At 36.1% G+C, this 16,191-nt stretch overlaps 1 protein-coding gene across 1 annotated transcript in view; it reads left to right on the top strand.

Moving 5' to 3' along the window:
* Positions 1–16,191, top strand: part of LOC106873657 (katanin-interacting protein) — a 551,631-nt gene that overhangs the window by 68,859 nt on the left and 466,581 nt on the right. The window contains exons 3-6 of the mRNA XM_052977029.1: positions 4,622–4,692; positions 8,619–8,806; positions 10,707–10,871; positions 13,176–13,264. Coding sequence (XP_052832989.1) covers positions 4,622–4,692; positions 8,619–8,806; positions 10,707–10,871; positions 13,176–13,264 — 513 coding nt within the window. The remainder of the gene's footprint in view (positions 1–4,621; positions 4,693–8,618; positions 8,807–10,706; positions 10,872–13,175; positions 13,265–16,191) is intronic.

The raw sequence follows: 16,191 nt of genomic DNA, 5'->3' as shown, positions 1-16,191 counted from the left end.
CACACACACACACACACACACACACACACACACACACACATGCACCCCCCACTACTACTCTTCTTAATGTTGCTTGGTACCTTTGTAGCTCTAATCTTGTAGACCTGTTTATCATGCACCTCATTGTTCGATGTGGTCTTCCTTTTATTAAGATGATAGGAGTGTGATTTAAGAAGAGGTTTGCCTTCTACTTCTTAACACATCACTTGGCTATGTAAGGCCATTGTTTTCAAACAGTGTGCTACAAGGAATATTTGGGTATGCCAAGTGTATTTACATATATATGAGGTGGTAATTGTAAACATTTATACATACCCATACGAATAACACGTATCCACAAGTGTATATACAAATGTTCACATTTATATACAATCTAATTCATTCACCTCAACCATATGTGTATACGAACAAAGATAATACTGGAGTGAATACATTGGTCAGAGTAATTTATATTTATATATAACCATGGATAAAATCTTTATAAGATTGTATCAAGTAGCATATTATGATGAACACAAGTTTATATTATTATTATTTCCTACATACTTAACTAGAATGGTTCATCAGGGAAGTATTAACTGCATTAGGTTACAGCAAACATTACATGGAGCTTTAAACTTAATGATGGCAGTTGTACATCTATGTACACACAAGATACACTATATGTATACATAACATATTTGATGGGCTGTTTTCAGTTCCCATCTACCAAACCCATCCAGAAAAGCTTTGGTTAGCCTGAGTTTACAGTAGATAATTGCCCAAGGTTCCACGCATCATCATCATCATCATCATCATCATCATCATCATCATCATCATCATCATCATCATCCTTTAATGTCTGTTTGCCAGGCTGACATGGGTTGGACTACCAGCATGTATTAGATATTTCTAATATGCTACAGAATTAGGTTTTTATCATTATGTTTACTATTTATTTTTATTTAAGAATATGGAAGATAGAATTGGTAGAGCCACAAATTGGATGTATTGTAGTATATTTAGGATGTCTCCTCACAAGCTGAGTTAATAATCCCATTGAGATTTATGTTCCTTTTCATCATTCTTGGTTGAATAGAACAGTACTAGTCAAAGTATTAGAATGGTTTGAATTGCAACTTCTTTCTTTGAAAATTTCTGGTATCATGCCAGTGCCAGAAATTATTTGTTTGTTACCTATCATTTATTTATTTATTTATATATTTATTTATTTATTTATTTATAGTTGTAAGCATAGCTGTGTGTTTTAAGAAGCTTGCTTTGCAACCACAAGGTTTTGGGTTTGGTCCCATTGCATGGCACCTTGGGCAAGTGTCTTATTGCACTGGACTGACCAATGCTGTGTGATTGAATTTAGTAAATGGAAACTATGTGGAAGCCCATTGTATATTTATGTGTAATTGTGTCTGTGTGTTTGTATTAATCCCCTCCCCTGCTGTATGACAACCAATGTTGATTTATGTCTTCTGAGGAGTTTGGCAGAAGTGACCAAAAGGATAAATACCACACTGCAGGCTGCAGTCCACTGATTGAAACAAGTAAACAATATAAAATATATTTGCAAATATAATGGTGGTGCCCCAGTATGGCCACACCTCTCAAGCTGAAACTAGTAAAGAAAAATAATGTTTGACTTGAAAAATGTAAGACTCCTCACCCTCTGGTCTTAATAGAAAGAAACTAAAAATATTTTAATTTTTCAAGAAAATTTACAAAGAACTGTTTAATGTGTCTCAGAATATACCTATTGAAAGTACAATATGGTTGCCAATTTTGATTAAGAACCATGTGATGCTGTATCATTTATTGACACTTCTGTAGCAGATTAAGCAGTTTAGATAATTTGTCTATTGATGCTTCTTCTAAGCAGTGGCTAAGATAAAATGTGTATGAATAATTAATTTTTTAATAGTAGCTTAAAGTGTGTATCCAGATTTATGTCATAGAAGAAATTTCTGTTATATGTTGCTTTTGTTTGATCTCTTTCTTCCATATTTTCCCCCAAAATTCTTTGTTAACCCTTCAGAAGCTGCCTCAGTTTTTTGATAGCAAATCTCCTGTTTTAAAGTGTTCTTTCTTTTTTAAACTAGCACCTTCCATCATTATCTTGTAGAAGAACCTTTCATTAAATTACCTTCCAAAAATGCAAGTACAAAAAGAAGGTATTTTGTTACATCCCACCAAATACTTGATTATTTTAAGAATTAATTGAAACATTGTATTTAATTAGAAATACGATGATTACAAAAGGATCAAAGTGTTTTGGTTGAGTGATTTACAGCGTTTAGGCCAAGAACTCACATACATACACCCAAGAGATTTTTTGGAGAAATTCTCAAAGTGGTTGCTCCACATGCTTGAAATAGCAGCAAAATCACCATGGACTATCTTTCTACCATTTTACATTGGATAATACAGTCCTAGTTTTGTAAAGAGATTGAAATGATCATAGCTAGAACACATGCATTCATAAATCTTTTCAGGCAGGGTTGATTTAGTGTGGCAGGTGGTGGGGAGACTAAATAACCATGTCAACAAGTAATTATATATAGCTGAAAAGTTATTATTATTATTATTATTATCATTATTATTATTATTATTATTATTATTATTATTATTATTATTATTATTATATGTTTGACTTTTGCTTTGTATTTGAACAAGTTGACTCAAAGTCTCACCCAGAGACCTCAAGAGACAACAAGTTAGAAGTTCAAGTTGGTGTTATGCCTAGGGTGTCATATATTTGGTTTTGCACTAAGTATTGTTCTTTAGAATATTTAAGAAAACAAGAAATTATAAGTTTGTTTTAAAATTTGAGATTACATAGACAGTATTTTACATAGAATATGGGTAGTTCCCATAGGCTCTATCTTTTGAATTTCTGCCATTTTGGGGTTTCCTGGTATCTGAGCTAGGTAAGAATCAGCCCCTTTTGCTATCATTCCTAGGGCACCTATGACAATAGGTATTGTTTAAGACTTGAAGTTCCACATTTTGCCAATTTCTGTTTCAAGATCTTTATACTTGCTCAGTTTTTAGTAGGTCTTGACAGATACATTTATGTCGATTGGGACAGTCATATCAATGAGGTGGCATGATTTTTGTTTGAAGTCCTTCAATATAATGTCTGGCCTATTTGTATCTATCTTTTTATCAGTTTGAACGGTGAAGTTCCAGAAGAGTGAGATGTGACCATTTTCAAGCACTGGAGGTAGTTTGTGTTCCCACCAGTTTTTATCATGAGGCAGGTCCAGGTTTTTTCAAATTATCCAGTGAATATGCTGTGCTGCTCTATCATGCCTGTTGAAATACTGTGTAGGCATAAGAAGATTGCATATGAAGACAACATGATCAATGGCTTCATTTTGTTGTTTACATACACAATATGTTAGGCTATTGCCATTCTTTAATATGTTGGCCTGGTAGCTCCTTGTAGGTAGGCATTGATCTCAGGCTGCTACGATAAACCTTTCTGTTTCTGATTTTAAGCCAGAAGACACTAACCATTGATGGGTAAGGGCTTTGTCATTATTAGCTATCTTTGGGTATTTGCCATTGAGAAGTTTTTCTTGCCATTTATCAGTAAGAATATCTTAGGCAGAAGTTTTAGCACAGGTTTTCATATGCATAGCTTTTTCTGTACTTGTTTCAAATATGTCTAACTCTGGGATGTGTTGTATTTGGATTTCACTTTGCCTGTTTTGTTACTGAGTATGATGTTTTATTGTTTTTGTGCTTTAAGACAAGTTTTAACATTCAGTCATCAGTTTTTCAGGTAGGTGTTTAGGCCAATTGTGGCAATCTTCATTGTTAATTCCAGTTGTATTATTATTATCATTATTATTGTAATTTATATCTCAGGTTTTGTTGTAATTCCTGGAGTCTTGCATGTGTAGTGGGCTTGCTGCCTGTAGCCTGTGGTACCATGCTATCTGTTATTTTCAACTATCTAATACCTTCCTGATTATTCTGTTACAGTTCTATTGGGCACTCTATTCTGATTTCCTTTCTGTTCCTCTTGATACCTTCTGATACTGTCCTCAAGGAATCAACAATAATTGACATTATCTTTACCTTCTTCATATTCCATAGCTGAGCTATTTCGTACTTAAGAAGATTCTATATATTTATTTTTTTGTCTTCCTTCTTGACTATTCATGGGTCAGAGGGGCAATCATCATCATCATCATCATCATCATCATTATTATTATTATTATTATTATTATTATTATTATTATTATTATTATTATTGAGTGAGAGAGCAGTGCATGCCATCAAAGTGACACTGGGGTAAAATATACGAAGCCCAATATACCCATCATGACAACCCGTCTGATAAGGGTACACCAGGCACATGCATCACTAGTTAGAATTTTCTCCAGGTCGAGTAGCCCATCCCGCTCAAAAGGTCCCTGAATAAGGTCCGTTTAAGGATGTTGATTGTATACAATTAATCATTGTATACAATGATTAATATTCTTATACCCACTCTATTGACAAATATACAAGTGTATATCTTTTCTGATTTATGAATTCTTAGACATATATATTCTTAGACATATATATTGTATATAAAAAAAAAAAAAATATATATTTAATTTAATATTTTAATATCTAGGCACCGGCTGTCAAGGAACATATCAATCCGCAGTATGAACACTATCTACTTTTATTGCAGCAGCGCAACAGGTAAAGATATTTCTTATTTCTCGGCATTATTGTAATTCTTCTGATTTTGTTCTTGTGTCATTTGGCTTTGTCTTCCTTCCTCTCTCTTTTTAGTTCTTCTGCATTTGTCTCTCATCTTTCTTTTCTGTTTAGTTATTTCATTTTTTCATCCTGTTTTTATCCCCTTATCATACTTTAACTTCACCTTGCCTGGCACAAAGCCATGTCCCTTGATATTCCTCCTTAAGTGGTCTTTATCTTGTAAGTTACTTGGTGACTTTGCTGGTGGGCACTCATGCCACTTGAAAAGCACCCAGTACATTCTGTAAAGTAGTTGGCATTATAAAGGGCCTTCAGCCATAGAAATTATGCCACTGCAGGCAGTAGAGCTTGTTGCAGTTCCTTGGTTTGCTAGCTCTTGTCAAACCATCCAACCCATTCATGCCAGCTTGGTTAATGAACATTAAATGATGACAATTCTCTACATATCCACTAGTGGGGTAAGTTTGTGTATTAGTTTTTTTTCTTATATATTGTTTACACATTTTGGCACAATTTCAGGAGAGGGGTAAGTCAATTAATTTGGCTCAAGTGCTCAACTGGTACTTATTTTATCAACACTGAAAAGATGAAAGACAAGGTCGACCTCAGCAAAATTTAAACTCAGAACACAAAGACAGATGAAATGCTGCTTAGCATTTTGCCTGTCATGCTAATGATTCTGCCAGCGCATCTTTTCTCTTGATATCTTTTTCACCATCATTTAATGTCCGCTTTCCATGCTGGCATGGGTTGGACGGTTTGACAGGAGCTGGCTGGGCAGAAGACTGCACCAAGCTTATATATATATATATATATATATATATATATATATATATTCACGTGATCACATGACTGACCAGGCTATCAGATGTTGTTACACATTACTGGTCACAATGCGCTTTTGCATTGTTTTAGCCTTCAAATGACACCACCCCGCTGGCTATGTGAGCAGGTCAACATTCCCTACTGATTGAAAGGAGGATTGGAGCAATGTGAAATGAAATGTTTTGCTCAAGAACACAACGTGCTGCCCAGTCAGGGAATCAAACCCATGATCTAGCGATTGTGAGTGCATTAACCTAACCACTAGGCCATGCATCTTCACACACACACATTAATGAATGATGGGCTTCCTTCAGTTTCTGTCTACCAAACCCACTTGCAAGGTTTTAGTTGACCTGGGGCTATAGTAGAAGACACTTGCCCAAAGTGCCATGTGGTGGGACTGAACCTGGAACCATTTGACTGAAGGTGCACATTTCTTACCACACATCCATGCAGGTACCTTTATTTTTATTTTATTTTTTTACCAATTTTCTTCCCTATTTTCTTTTACTAACTTTGCCAAATGTTACATTTCTATCTTATATGTTTAAGATGACATTAATTTATTTTGAAAGTATGAAGCATCAGGCCTAATAACACTTCAAGTTAATTCTTTCTTTCTATCTTTTAAATTAAAAGAAGAATACATATTTTCACTTGCTTCACAGTTCTATGTGTTATTTATGCAAATATCTTTCTTGATTATGTAAGTTCTTTCAGATTTTTTAAAAAAATCACATTCCTTGTAGTGTTTTTGCATATTTTGAATGCTAATGCATTTAATGCAGCTTGAAGTTGATTATACGACATTACGCAACTTGCCACAATGCAATATATCTCGTGTTGCAGCTATTTGATTAATTACAAAACATTTTCTTGTTCGTTTGTTTATTTAAAAAAAAAAAAAACAGTTTGAGAAAAATTTAGAAACTTCTTATGATCATAGGGTTAACAAGAATTTTCTGTTTATCTGAATTAATTTCCAAAAATAATCATGGTCTGTGCTTTATCTGTCTTGTTGAAAGCTTTGATGAACAGTTTAACAAAAGTTGTAATTTGTGGAATATTTGGAGAACATTTTTAATATAACTTATGCCATATTATATTCTTGGCAAGTTAGCAGGGAACTGGTTTCTCCCATTGTTTTGTTTTACCTTTCTGATATCCATACTTCTATTGAAATACACTTCCTCTGTGTTTGAATTAATTTTGATAATAATTAAAAAATTTTAGGGATTTTGTAAAATAAGTTACTTTTCTCTTATTAAGTCACGTATATTTGGTGAAGCCATAGGAAACAGCATGATGGATGAGCAACCATTGTGAGAGTGTCTTCTGGTTGACTAATGGTAATCCTCACATGATGCTGGATAGAGGAACATCTGTGAAGCTAGCAACTAGCATTAGTGCTATTATATCTTTTTTACTATTCTAGTGAAGGTGTGTGGCTTAGCAGTTAGTGTTTTGGGCTCATGATAGTATGATCATGAGTTCGATTCCTGGTGGTGTATTGTTTTCTTGAGCAAGACACTTTATTTCATATTGCTCCAGTTCACTCAACTGGCAAAAAATGAGTTGCACCTATAATTCAAAGGGCCAGCCTTGTCACATTTGATATGTCATGCTGGGAACTATACTAAGGCTATGTGTGTCGGTGAAATGCTCAGCCATTTGCATGTTAATTTAATGAACTGGCTTTTCCATTGATCAAATCAACTGGAACCCTCTTCACCATAACTAACAGAGTGCCCAGCCAGTTCAGTATTTGGCTAAGCCATAGGAAACTGCAAGCTGGACATGTACTCTTGGCAAATGAGTCTTCTGTTGATAAATAGTAGTACTCACATGATGCTAGACAGAAGAATTTCTTTGAGGCTAGCAACCAGAATCACCAAGTTCCAAATGGATATTACTGCTCCAACATCTTTTGACCTGGTGACCAGAGTAATTTATTAGCCAATGAAAGATGTCAGTGATAAATCCAAGCAAGATCTGTCAAATTTATCATCTTCATTTAACATCCATGTTTCTATGTTTGCATGGGTTAGATGGAATTTGTTGAAGCAGATTTTCTGCAGCCAGATGCCCTTCCTGTCACCAACCCTCACCTGTTTCTCAGTAAGGTAACATTTCTTATAATGAGACATGCTTTTGTGCAGAAGACTAGGAGTGAATAACTGCTAATAACTATCACATGAAGTCAATGGAAGAAGACAGTAACGCACACACATGTGTATATATATATATATATATATATATATATGACATGTATCTCCTCTATAGGAAGACACCTGTGCTTGCTTTATCATACTTCATCCTTTCTACACCTTACATTAAGCCACCTCTCGTCCTCAAATGCTTCCACCCACTTAGTAGCAGGAGATTTTTCCTTTTCCAGTTTCCCTGTTCTTTTTTGTTCTACAAGTTACTTGGCAACCCCACCAGTGCTGGTGTCATGAAAAACAAGCAGCCTGTATACACACAGTAGTGTGGAATGACATCTAGCTGTAGAAACCATGTCACAGCTGACACTAGAACTCATTGCAGACATACAACTTGCCTGACCCTGTCAAACTGTCCAACCCATGCCAGCATGGAAAATGGGCCTGAAATGATGACGATGATAGTGACATTATAATATAAGAAAGATTTAGGTGCTATCTCTATCTAGCACACAGGGAGTGATGATATACAAACTTCTTCTATGCTTACAATTTGTCATTTACATGTGTCAGTTGGAAATAGCTGTTGTAGCTATTGTTTCAAAATGAAATAGTTTTTGTGTGGTTTCTTGAGAAAATACCCTCTGGTTAATTTTTCTGTTATTGTTTGAAAATCATTTGCAGATATCATAGGAATTATTTACAAACATTTAAACTAAAGTCAATACTGTGATTTTTCTTTTGGCATCAAGTTATCGGAAGGTAACTTTCTCGGTGCAATCCCATGGTCATTCATGACCAAAGGAGGAGGGGTCCTTTACACTACTGAGGTTGATAACAGTCAAATGTTCATTTCATATATATTCATACAATTTCTTTACATTCCGGTTTCTCTAAAGTTTACTGTTATATTTGTAGGATGCTTAGAAAGCTAATGACCAAAACATCGCAGGAGATTTCTTTGGAGAGAAAAGAGCAAGGATTCACTCTTTATATGAATGGAGCCAATGCTGAAATGGACATACACCCACCCTTGCCACAACTGAAGTCTCCGTCTCCAAATCATGAAGCCCGATCAAGGAGACACAGGGCTGCTGCTCAACTAAGTAAGAATAGTTTTACTCAGATCAGGATATAAATTCTTTCTCTTATTTATTCATTTATTTATTCATTTGTTTCCATTTTACTGTTTTACATCCATTTATATAAATAGACGGACAGGGCCCCTGGACGATGGGATCCCAGGGCCGCAATGTGTGTTCGAGGTGTCGATGTTCACTGAGTCCTGCTATTCGCATCAGTTCACGCAGATAGCCGCACTCTTCATCGACGGATGAGCCAAGTGATCCCCTGAGTGTCGGCATCATGATCGTAAGATTGTGGTTTCGATTCCTGGGCCAGGCGACACATTGTGTTCTTGAGCAAAACACTTTATTTCACGTTGCTCCAGTCCACTCAGCTGGCAAAAATGAGTAACGCTGCGATGGACTGGCGTCCCGTCCAGCTGGGGAACACATACGCCATTGAATCTGGGAAACCGGGCCCATGAGCCTGACTAGGCTTTAAAAGGGCGCAATAAAAAACAATAATAATATAAATAGGCACAGACTTGGTAAAAAAAAACAAAACAGAAGGATGCTGACTTATAAGGGCTGGTTTCCTGGTTTCCATGATGTAGAAATTCCACACCTGGGTGGGACACCCGTCCATTGAAGGATTACTCACTTCTGCTAGTTGAGTGGGCTGGAGCAACTTGAAATGAAGTGTTTTGCTTGAGAAAACATGTCACCCAGTTCTGTAATTGAAACCACAATCTTATGACCATGAGTCCAACACCTAACTAGTAAGCCACGCCAACATAGACACTGATGAGAGCTATGTGGTTGAGAAGTTTGCTTTCCCCAGCCACATGGTTCTAGATTGAGTCTCACTGCATGGCACCTTGGGCAAGTGTCTTCCATTATAGCCCCGGGCTGAGCAAAGCCTTGGAAGTGAAATTGGAGGACGGAAACTGAAAGCAGCCTGTTGTGTGTGTATGTGTATACCTGTGTGTGTGTGTGTTTATATGTATGTATACATGTGTGTGTGTGTGTGTATATATATATGTGTATATATATATATATATATATATATATATATATATATATATATATATATATGTATCTATATGTGTGTATATATATATGCGTGTGTGAATAGCTATCTATCTGTCTGTCTGTCTCTGTCTATTTATCTATCTATCTCTCTTTCTCTCTATTTGTCTTTCCCTGTGTGTGTGTGTGTGTGTGTGAGTTTGTGTTCATGTGTGTGTGTTGTATGTACCCTTGTCTTGACATCACAGTATGGCTGTAAGCAAGCATCACTGTCATGCAAGTGTTGTTTATTTTCTGTCTTCCACTGAGAAAATTTTTTTATGGGAAATATTGCCTTACTTTGTAACAGTTCAGGGTGGAGTTGGCAACAGGAAGGGCAGCCATTTGTATAAAATCTGCCTCAATAAATTCCATCTTACCCCTGCAAGTATGGAAAGGTAGAAATTAAATGATGACAATGGCCATTAGCCCCCACCCCCATGCTTGAATAAATTGGATGGTTTATTGTTTGTATGTCTGAATGTCTTTCTTATTGCTAACCACTCTACCATGAAGTGGTAGTGATTATGATGATGATGATAATGTGATGCTGCTGGTGGTGGTGGTGGTGGTTCTAGTAATGGAAGTAGATCTTTTTCGTTTTTTTTCCTGTCTGTCTAATTAACTGGAGCAAATAGTGTTAGACACAGTGACCAGAGGCACAACATAACGTCTCTAGTAAGATTGGAACTTACAACCATTTGGGTCACCGGTCTACTACCCTGTATTATCTCAGCCATTGTGCCTCATGTAGCCATTGTGCCTCATGTAGCCATTGTGTCTCATGTGGCTATTGTGCTTTACGTGGCTGTTGTGCCTCATGTGGTCATATATATGCATGCACATAAGATAATCAATGTTCTAATATTTTCAGTGGCAAGAAGAAACAGGTTCTTCCTTGATCAGAGTTACCTGAAAGAACTGGAGAATGATATACAGAGTAACCATAGACAGCGCCAGGCCCCACTCACTAAAAGATCTCGGAAGAGATGGAATATAAAATCAATCAAATCCCGTCTTGCAGGAATGGATGAAGATGGTGAGTAATTAGAAAATTTAATATATTTGTATGCTCTTCACCTGTTTTTACCAATTCTATGGCCATCTAATCACTGTATCTTTAACAAGAATTTACTACCTGTGGGTTGCTATAAATTTTCAAAATAAGCCAGAATTTGGTAGATATTTTAGCAGAATCACAGTAGCTTGTTTTTACTCAATGACATATTAGTTTCAGATTTTGGCACAAGGCCGGCAATTGTAGGGGGCTAAGTCAGCTACATAAATTCCAGTGCTCAACTGGTGCTTATTTAATTGACCTTGGTGAAATTTGAACACAGAATATAAAGAAGGACAAAATGCCACTTAGCATTTTTCCCGGTTTACTAATGATTTTGCCAGCTCGCTGCCATCTTTATTCATTAATATATTAAGTTGGTATTTGGCAGACATCTTACAAGTGTTTTGACGTTTCTATATAGAGGTGTCACTGTGTTGGAAAAAGTTTGCTCCCCAGTCACATTGTTTTGTTTCTGTCCCAATGTGTGGCACCTTGGTCAGCATATCTTCCACTATAGTCCTGGGCCGACCAAAGCTTTATGAGTGGATTTGGCCGACAGAAACTGGAAGAAGCCTGCTATGTATCGATCTATCTGTGTGTCTGTCTATCTTGTATCTATCTGTCCATCCATCCCCTCCCAAACACACACACACAGATATACACACACACACACATATCTGTGTGTGTATGCATGTCCATGTCTCTTGGATTTGACATATCATGATAGTTGTAAAATGTATACCACTGTCAAACAAGCGGTATGTGCTTTTCATTTCCAGTATTCTGCATAAAAATAACTGGCCATGGGGAAATATTACCTAGCTTGTGTACAGATGAGGGTTGGCAACAAGAAAGTGCATCCAGCCATAGAAAAAACTGCTTCAATAAACTGTGTCTAACCCATGCAAGCATTGGAAATTGAAAATTGGACATTAAAATGATGATAAGGAAATCTCATGAAAAAAAAAACATTTTAAAAAACCTTTATTCATGTATTAACAAGATTTTGTTTTTCCAGGCAGATTTGTAATGTAAGACCAAGGTTTTCCGACCTGGGTCAATCTCAGATACTTTGGCATATAGATATGTTAAACAAACATGACAGCTAGTTTTAAAAATCTGATATTTATTTGCCCCAAACACGAATTACAGTTAACTTTCCTTTTATTAGCAGCTACAGTATTTTATATTTGTTGCAATCTAAGTCAGTGTGGGTCTGTTGAATACTGAAGAGTTGGTTGATTGTAATTCCCTTATATTCCAATTCCTTTTACTATTTGCAAATATCATTTACATAACAGCAAGACTACATTTGTTGCATCAGTAAAAGTTTTCTTCATAGCGTTTGTTATAACTCTAACAGCTTGGCACCAGTGATGCCACAACTCATTTCTACAATTGAGTGAACTGGAGCAATGCGAAATTAATTATATTAAAAAAACAAACAAACAATATTTTTAAAGTAAGAATTGACCCTCACTTTCATCTTGAGAAATTTTAGTTTATCTTGTGTTTTCAGTTAGATGTTTATTATCCAGACTACTATTGTATAGTACTTAGGTTATTACTGTACTTAGTGGTATTACTAGTTACAATATACAGAGCAAATATAGGAGAAATTATGATAAACAAAAGTTTGTATCATTTGTTCCCTACATACATTTCACCATTGGGGTTATTTGGAATGAAAACACTGGATGTTCCAAGTTCAACTGGAGGCTTCACTACAACACCTCATCAGGAGAACCCTTTAATACATTGTTACAGATATCAAATAAATTTTTTTATAAATCTCAGATGTTCTCTACTGTTCTGTATTGTTCTCATAACTGAAACAGTATAGCTGGATCAATCAGTAAAATATCAGAATGCACTGAAGAAAAAATATAAACCTTTGGTCCTAGTTTTTGAACCACTTCTTTAATTATCCCATCTTTGCTAAAATAGTTGATATTGAAACACAACTGTTTCAGTATGCCCTTTTTACTTCTTTTGTTACTGATACTGTATTAGACATTTTTACAATACATTTTATCTAATTCTTCTTCTTAAACCATCTCCAAAATGTGCATTTTCTGCTTCAACATTCCAATCATCAACTCTGTTTGACTCATCCAAAGTATCTAACGTTTCAATAACATTTTCTCTTTGCATTTACTAAAGAAATGTCTGTATAAAGGCAATGGTGCTTAAATCATGCAAAAAATATGAAATTATTCATGTGATAATGAATATAAAATTACATAAATGTACAGCATACATATTCATTGCATATTCTTTTAGTTCATTTCACAGAAAACTGTAGAGTGAGCTATGAAGATGATTTTGAATCTGATGACAGTTTAAGCAGCAGTGATTCTGAAGACTACAAAGTAAATGTCTAATTTTCTTTTCTTTTTTTTTTTTTTAATTTTTTTAGAATTTTTACTGTATTTTGGTTGTTATAGATAAAATTTAATTTATAATTTGCTAATCCTCTTAATTTCATTTTCAAAAATTAGTTCCCATCATAATAGAAATTCACTAGCTAATGGAAACATCAAAGATACAAATGACTCTACAATGACTGGTTGGCGTATTTAGAAAATCTGTTATGGGTTCTACCAAATAGATATGTCAGGTTTGAATTTGTATGTGCATCCTTCTGGTATGAAATACAGTTGAGAATTTGCTTTCAAACAATACTGTTATAGAAAACTGGACATGATGATGTAAGCCTCATCCATCTCACAACGTTAACACCATCACACATCCACCTGATCATTAGGTGCTTGAAGCAAATTTTACTCTATTGCAACTCTGTCCTTCTTACCTGTCCCTTCACCGATGCTTTTCTGGCAAACATTGACCTACAAATGTTCAAGCTGGACAAAGCCATAATAATCTGATTGGACTGGGAGAGTTTTAACTCTTAAGCATTTAAACTGGCCACATCTGGCCCAAATACTCTACTAGTTTTATGTTCAAACTTTCAAAATCTGGCCTCTTACACCGACGCTACTATCACCATCCATGCTTTTCTGGCAAGCATTGACCTACAAATGTTCAAGCTGGACAAAGCCATAATAATCTGATTGGACTGGGAGAGTTTTAACTCTTAAGCATTTAAACTGGCCATATAGTCTACCTGTTTTGCGTTCAAACTGTCAAAATCTGGCCTCTTACACCTACCCTACAATGTCGTTCTAAAACTATACAATCACATCATTGAAATTACAAAGCTACAAGATAATGCACGTTGCATTCAAAACAATGTGAATTAATAAGTATTATATTTGACAGTAATCTAACAGCTAAAGGGTTAAAAGTTAGGAGTGCTGGATTTTTCTCGCTTCCTGACAAGATTATAAAACTTTTCTTCCTGGGTGTTGATTTAGTGAAACATTAACATAAGACTCAATTACCATATTAATATTTTAGTGAAACAATAAAGAAGTGTTTAAATACTGTTTTAATGAAGCAGTAAGCAAGCATTCAACTATATTCACGAAGTAATAAAGAAGTGTTCAACTTGTAATTTAATGAAGCATTAGCATAGTATTTATGTGAAAGCTCAGTGGTTAGAGCATCAGGTTCATGATCATGAAGTAGTGAGTTCAATTCCTAGACTGCGCTGTGTGTTGTGTTCTTGAGCAAGACACTTTATTTCATGTTGCTCCAGTTCACTCAGCTGTAGAAATGAGTTGCGACATTACATATGCCAAGCTGTATTTGCCTTTCCTTTGGATTACGTCAGTGACATGGAGAGGGGAAGCCAGTATGTGTGGGCGACTGCTGGTCTACCATAAACAACCTTGCCCAAACTTGTGCTTCAGTGGGTAACTTTCTAGGTGGAATCTTATGGTCACTCATGGCTGGAAGGGGTCTTTACCATTTAGCATAGTATTCAACTACTATTTTAGAGAAGCTGTACAGAAGACTTCAACTGCTAGGAAGTATTCAATTGCTGTCTTAGTGATATAAGTAAGTTTCAACTACTATTTTATAACAGATATTTTAATCAGAACATGCAGCTATAAAAGCTATAGATGGATTATCTTAATTATCAGCCAATAGAATATTCTCTCATTTGAATTGCTGGAAACAGCAGCCAAATCTTCTCCAGTCAAACTCTGCTATTTTCAATTAAAATGATGCCTTGGTCTACTCATTCCCTTATATACATAATGATGGTATGATACCAGGAATACCTTTGAATATGGATCTACTTGACCAAGGCTGATCTTATGCTAAGTAACTACAAGAACAAGAGTTTTATGTGTCAACTATATATTTTGTTTGTTCATTTTCTCAAATGAATATATTATCGAGGCATTGTTTCACAGTGGGTTACTCTTCCTGTTGCTAACCTTTATTTGGTTTTCAATTAAGGGATCTCTTATTTCACATGTCTTTAAAGGCACAAAACCAGAAAATGACTTGTTGATAGAGGAAATGACAACAACATCCTCACTTGTAGTTGAGCAGTTTTTCAGTTGAGCTCAAATGGAAGTAAACACATAGGCTAACATATGCAACACAAACACACACACACACACACAGGCTCACACATACACAGATGCGTGTGCATCATCTAGCTTAGGAAATAACTTAAACTCAGCCAAATGCAAATGATATCGCAAGAAAACCCCAAAACGTCCTTATTGTCATCATCATTGTTTCATGTCCACTTTCCATGCTGGCATGAGTTGGATGGTTTGACATGGAGCTGGCTGGCAGGGAGCTGTCCAGACTCCAGCTGTCTGTTGAGGCATGGTTTCTACAGCTGAATGCCCTTCCTAATGCCAACTACTTCACAGGGTGTGTTGGGTGCTTTTTATGTGCCACCGGCATGAGTGTGTTTATGCAGTACTGGCATGGGTGCATTAATGCAGCACCAGCATCTGAAAGGACCTGAAAGCACCTAAAAGGACCAGCCTGTATGTGTGGAAGACAGCAGTTTTACTTAGCTCGATAGTGATTTTACTTAGCTACAATCGTTGTCGTCGTTGTTTAACGTCCGCTTTCCATGCTAGCATGGGTTGGATGATTTGACTGAGGACTGGTGAAACCAGATGGCTACACCAGGCTCCAATCTGATTTGGCAGAGTTTCTACAGCTGGATGCCCTTCCTAACGCCAACCACTCAGAGAGTGTAGTGGGTGCTTTTACGTGTCACCCGCATGAAGGCCAGTCAGGCGGTACTGGCAACGGCCACGCTCATCTCGCTTGAAAAACCTCATGTGTCACCCGCACAAGAGCCAGTCCAGGGGCACTGGCAACGATCTCGCTCGAAAGAATTCATGTGTCGCCCGCACAA

Source organism: Octopus bimaculoides, chromosome 2 (assembly GCF_001194135.2).
Source record: "Octopus bimaculoides isolate UCB-OBI-ISO-001 chromosome 2, ASM119413v2, whole genome shotgun sequence".
In the NCBI taxonomy this organism is placed as follows: domain Eukaryota; kingdom Metazoa; phylum Mollusca; class Cephalopoda; order Octopoda; family Octopodidae; genus Octopus; species Octopus bimaculoides.
This window is presented reverse-complemented; position numbering and strand designations above follow the sequence as displayed.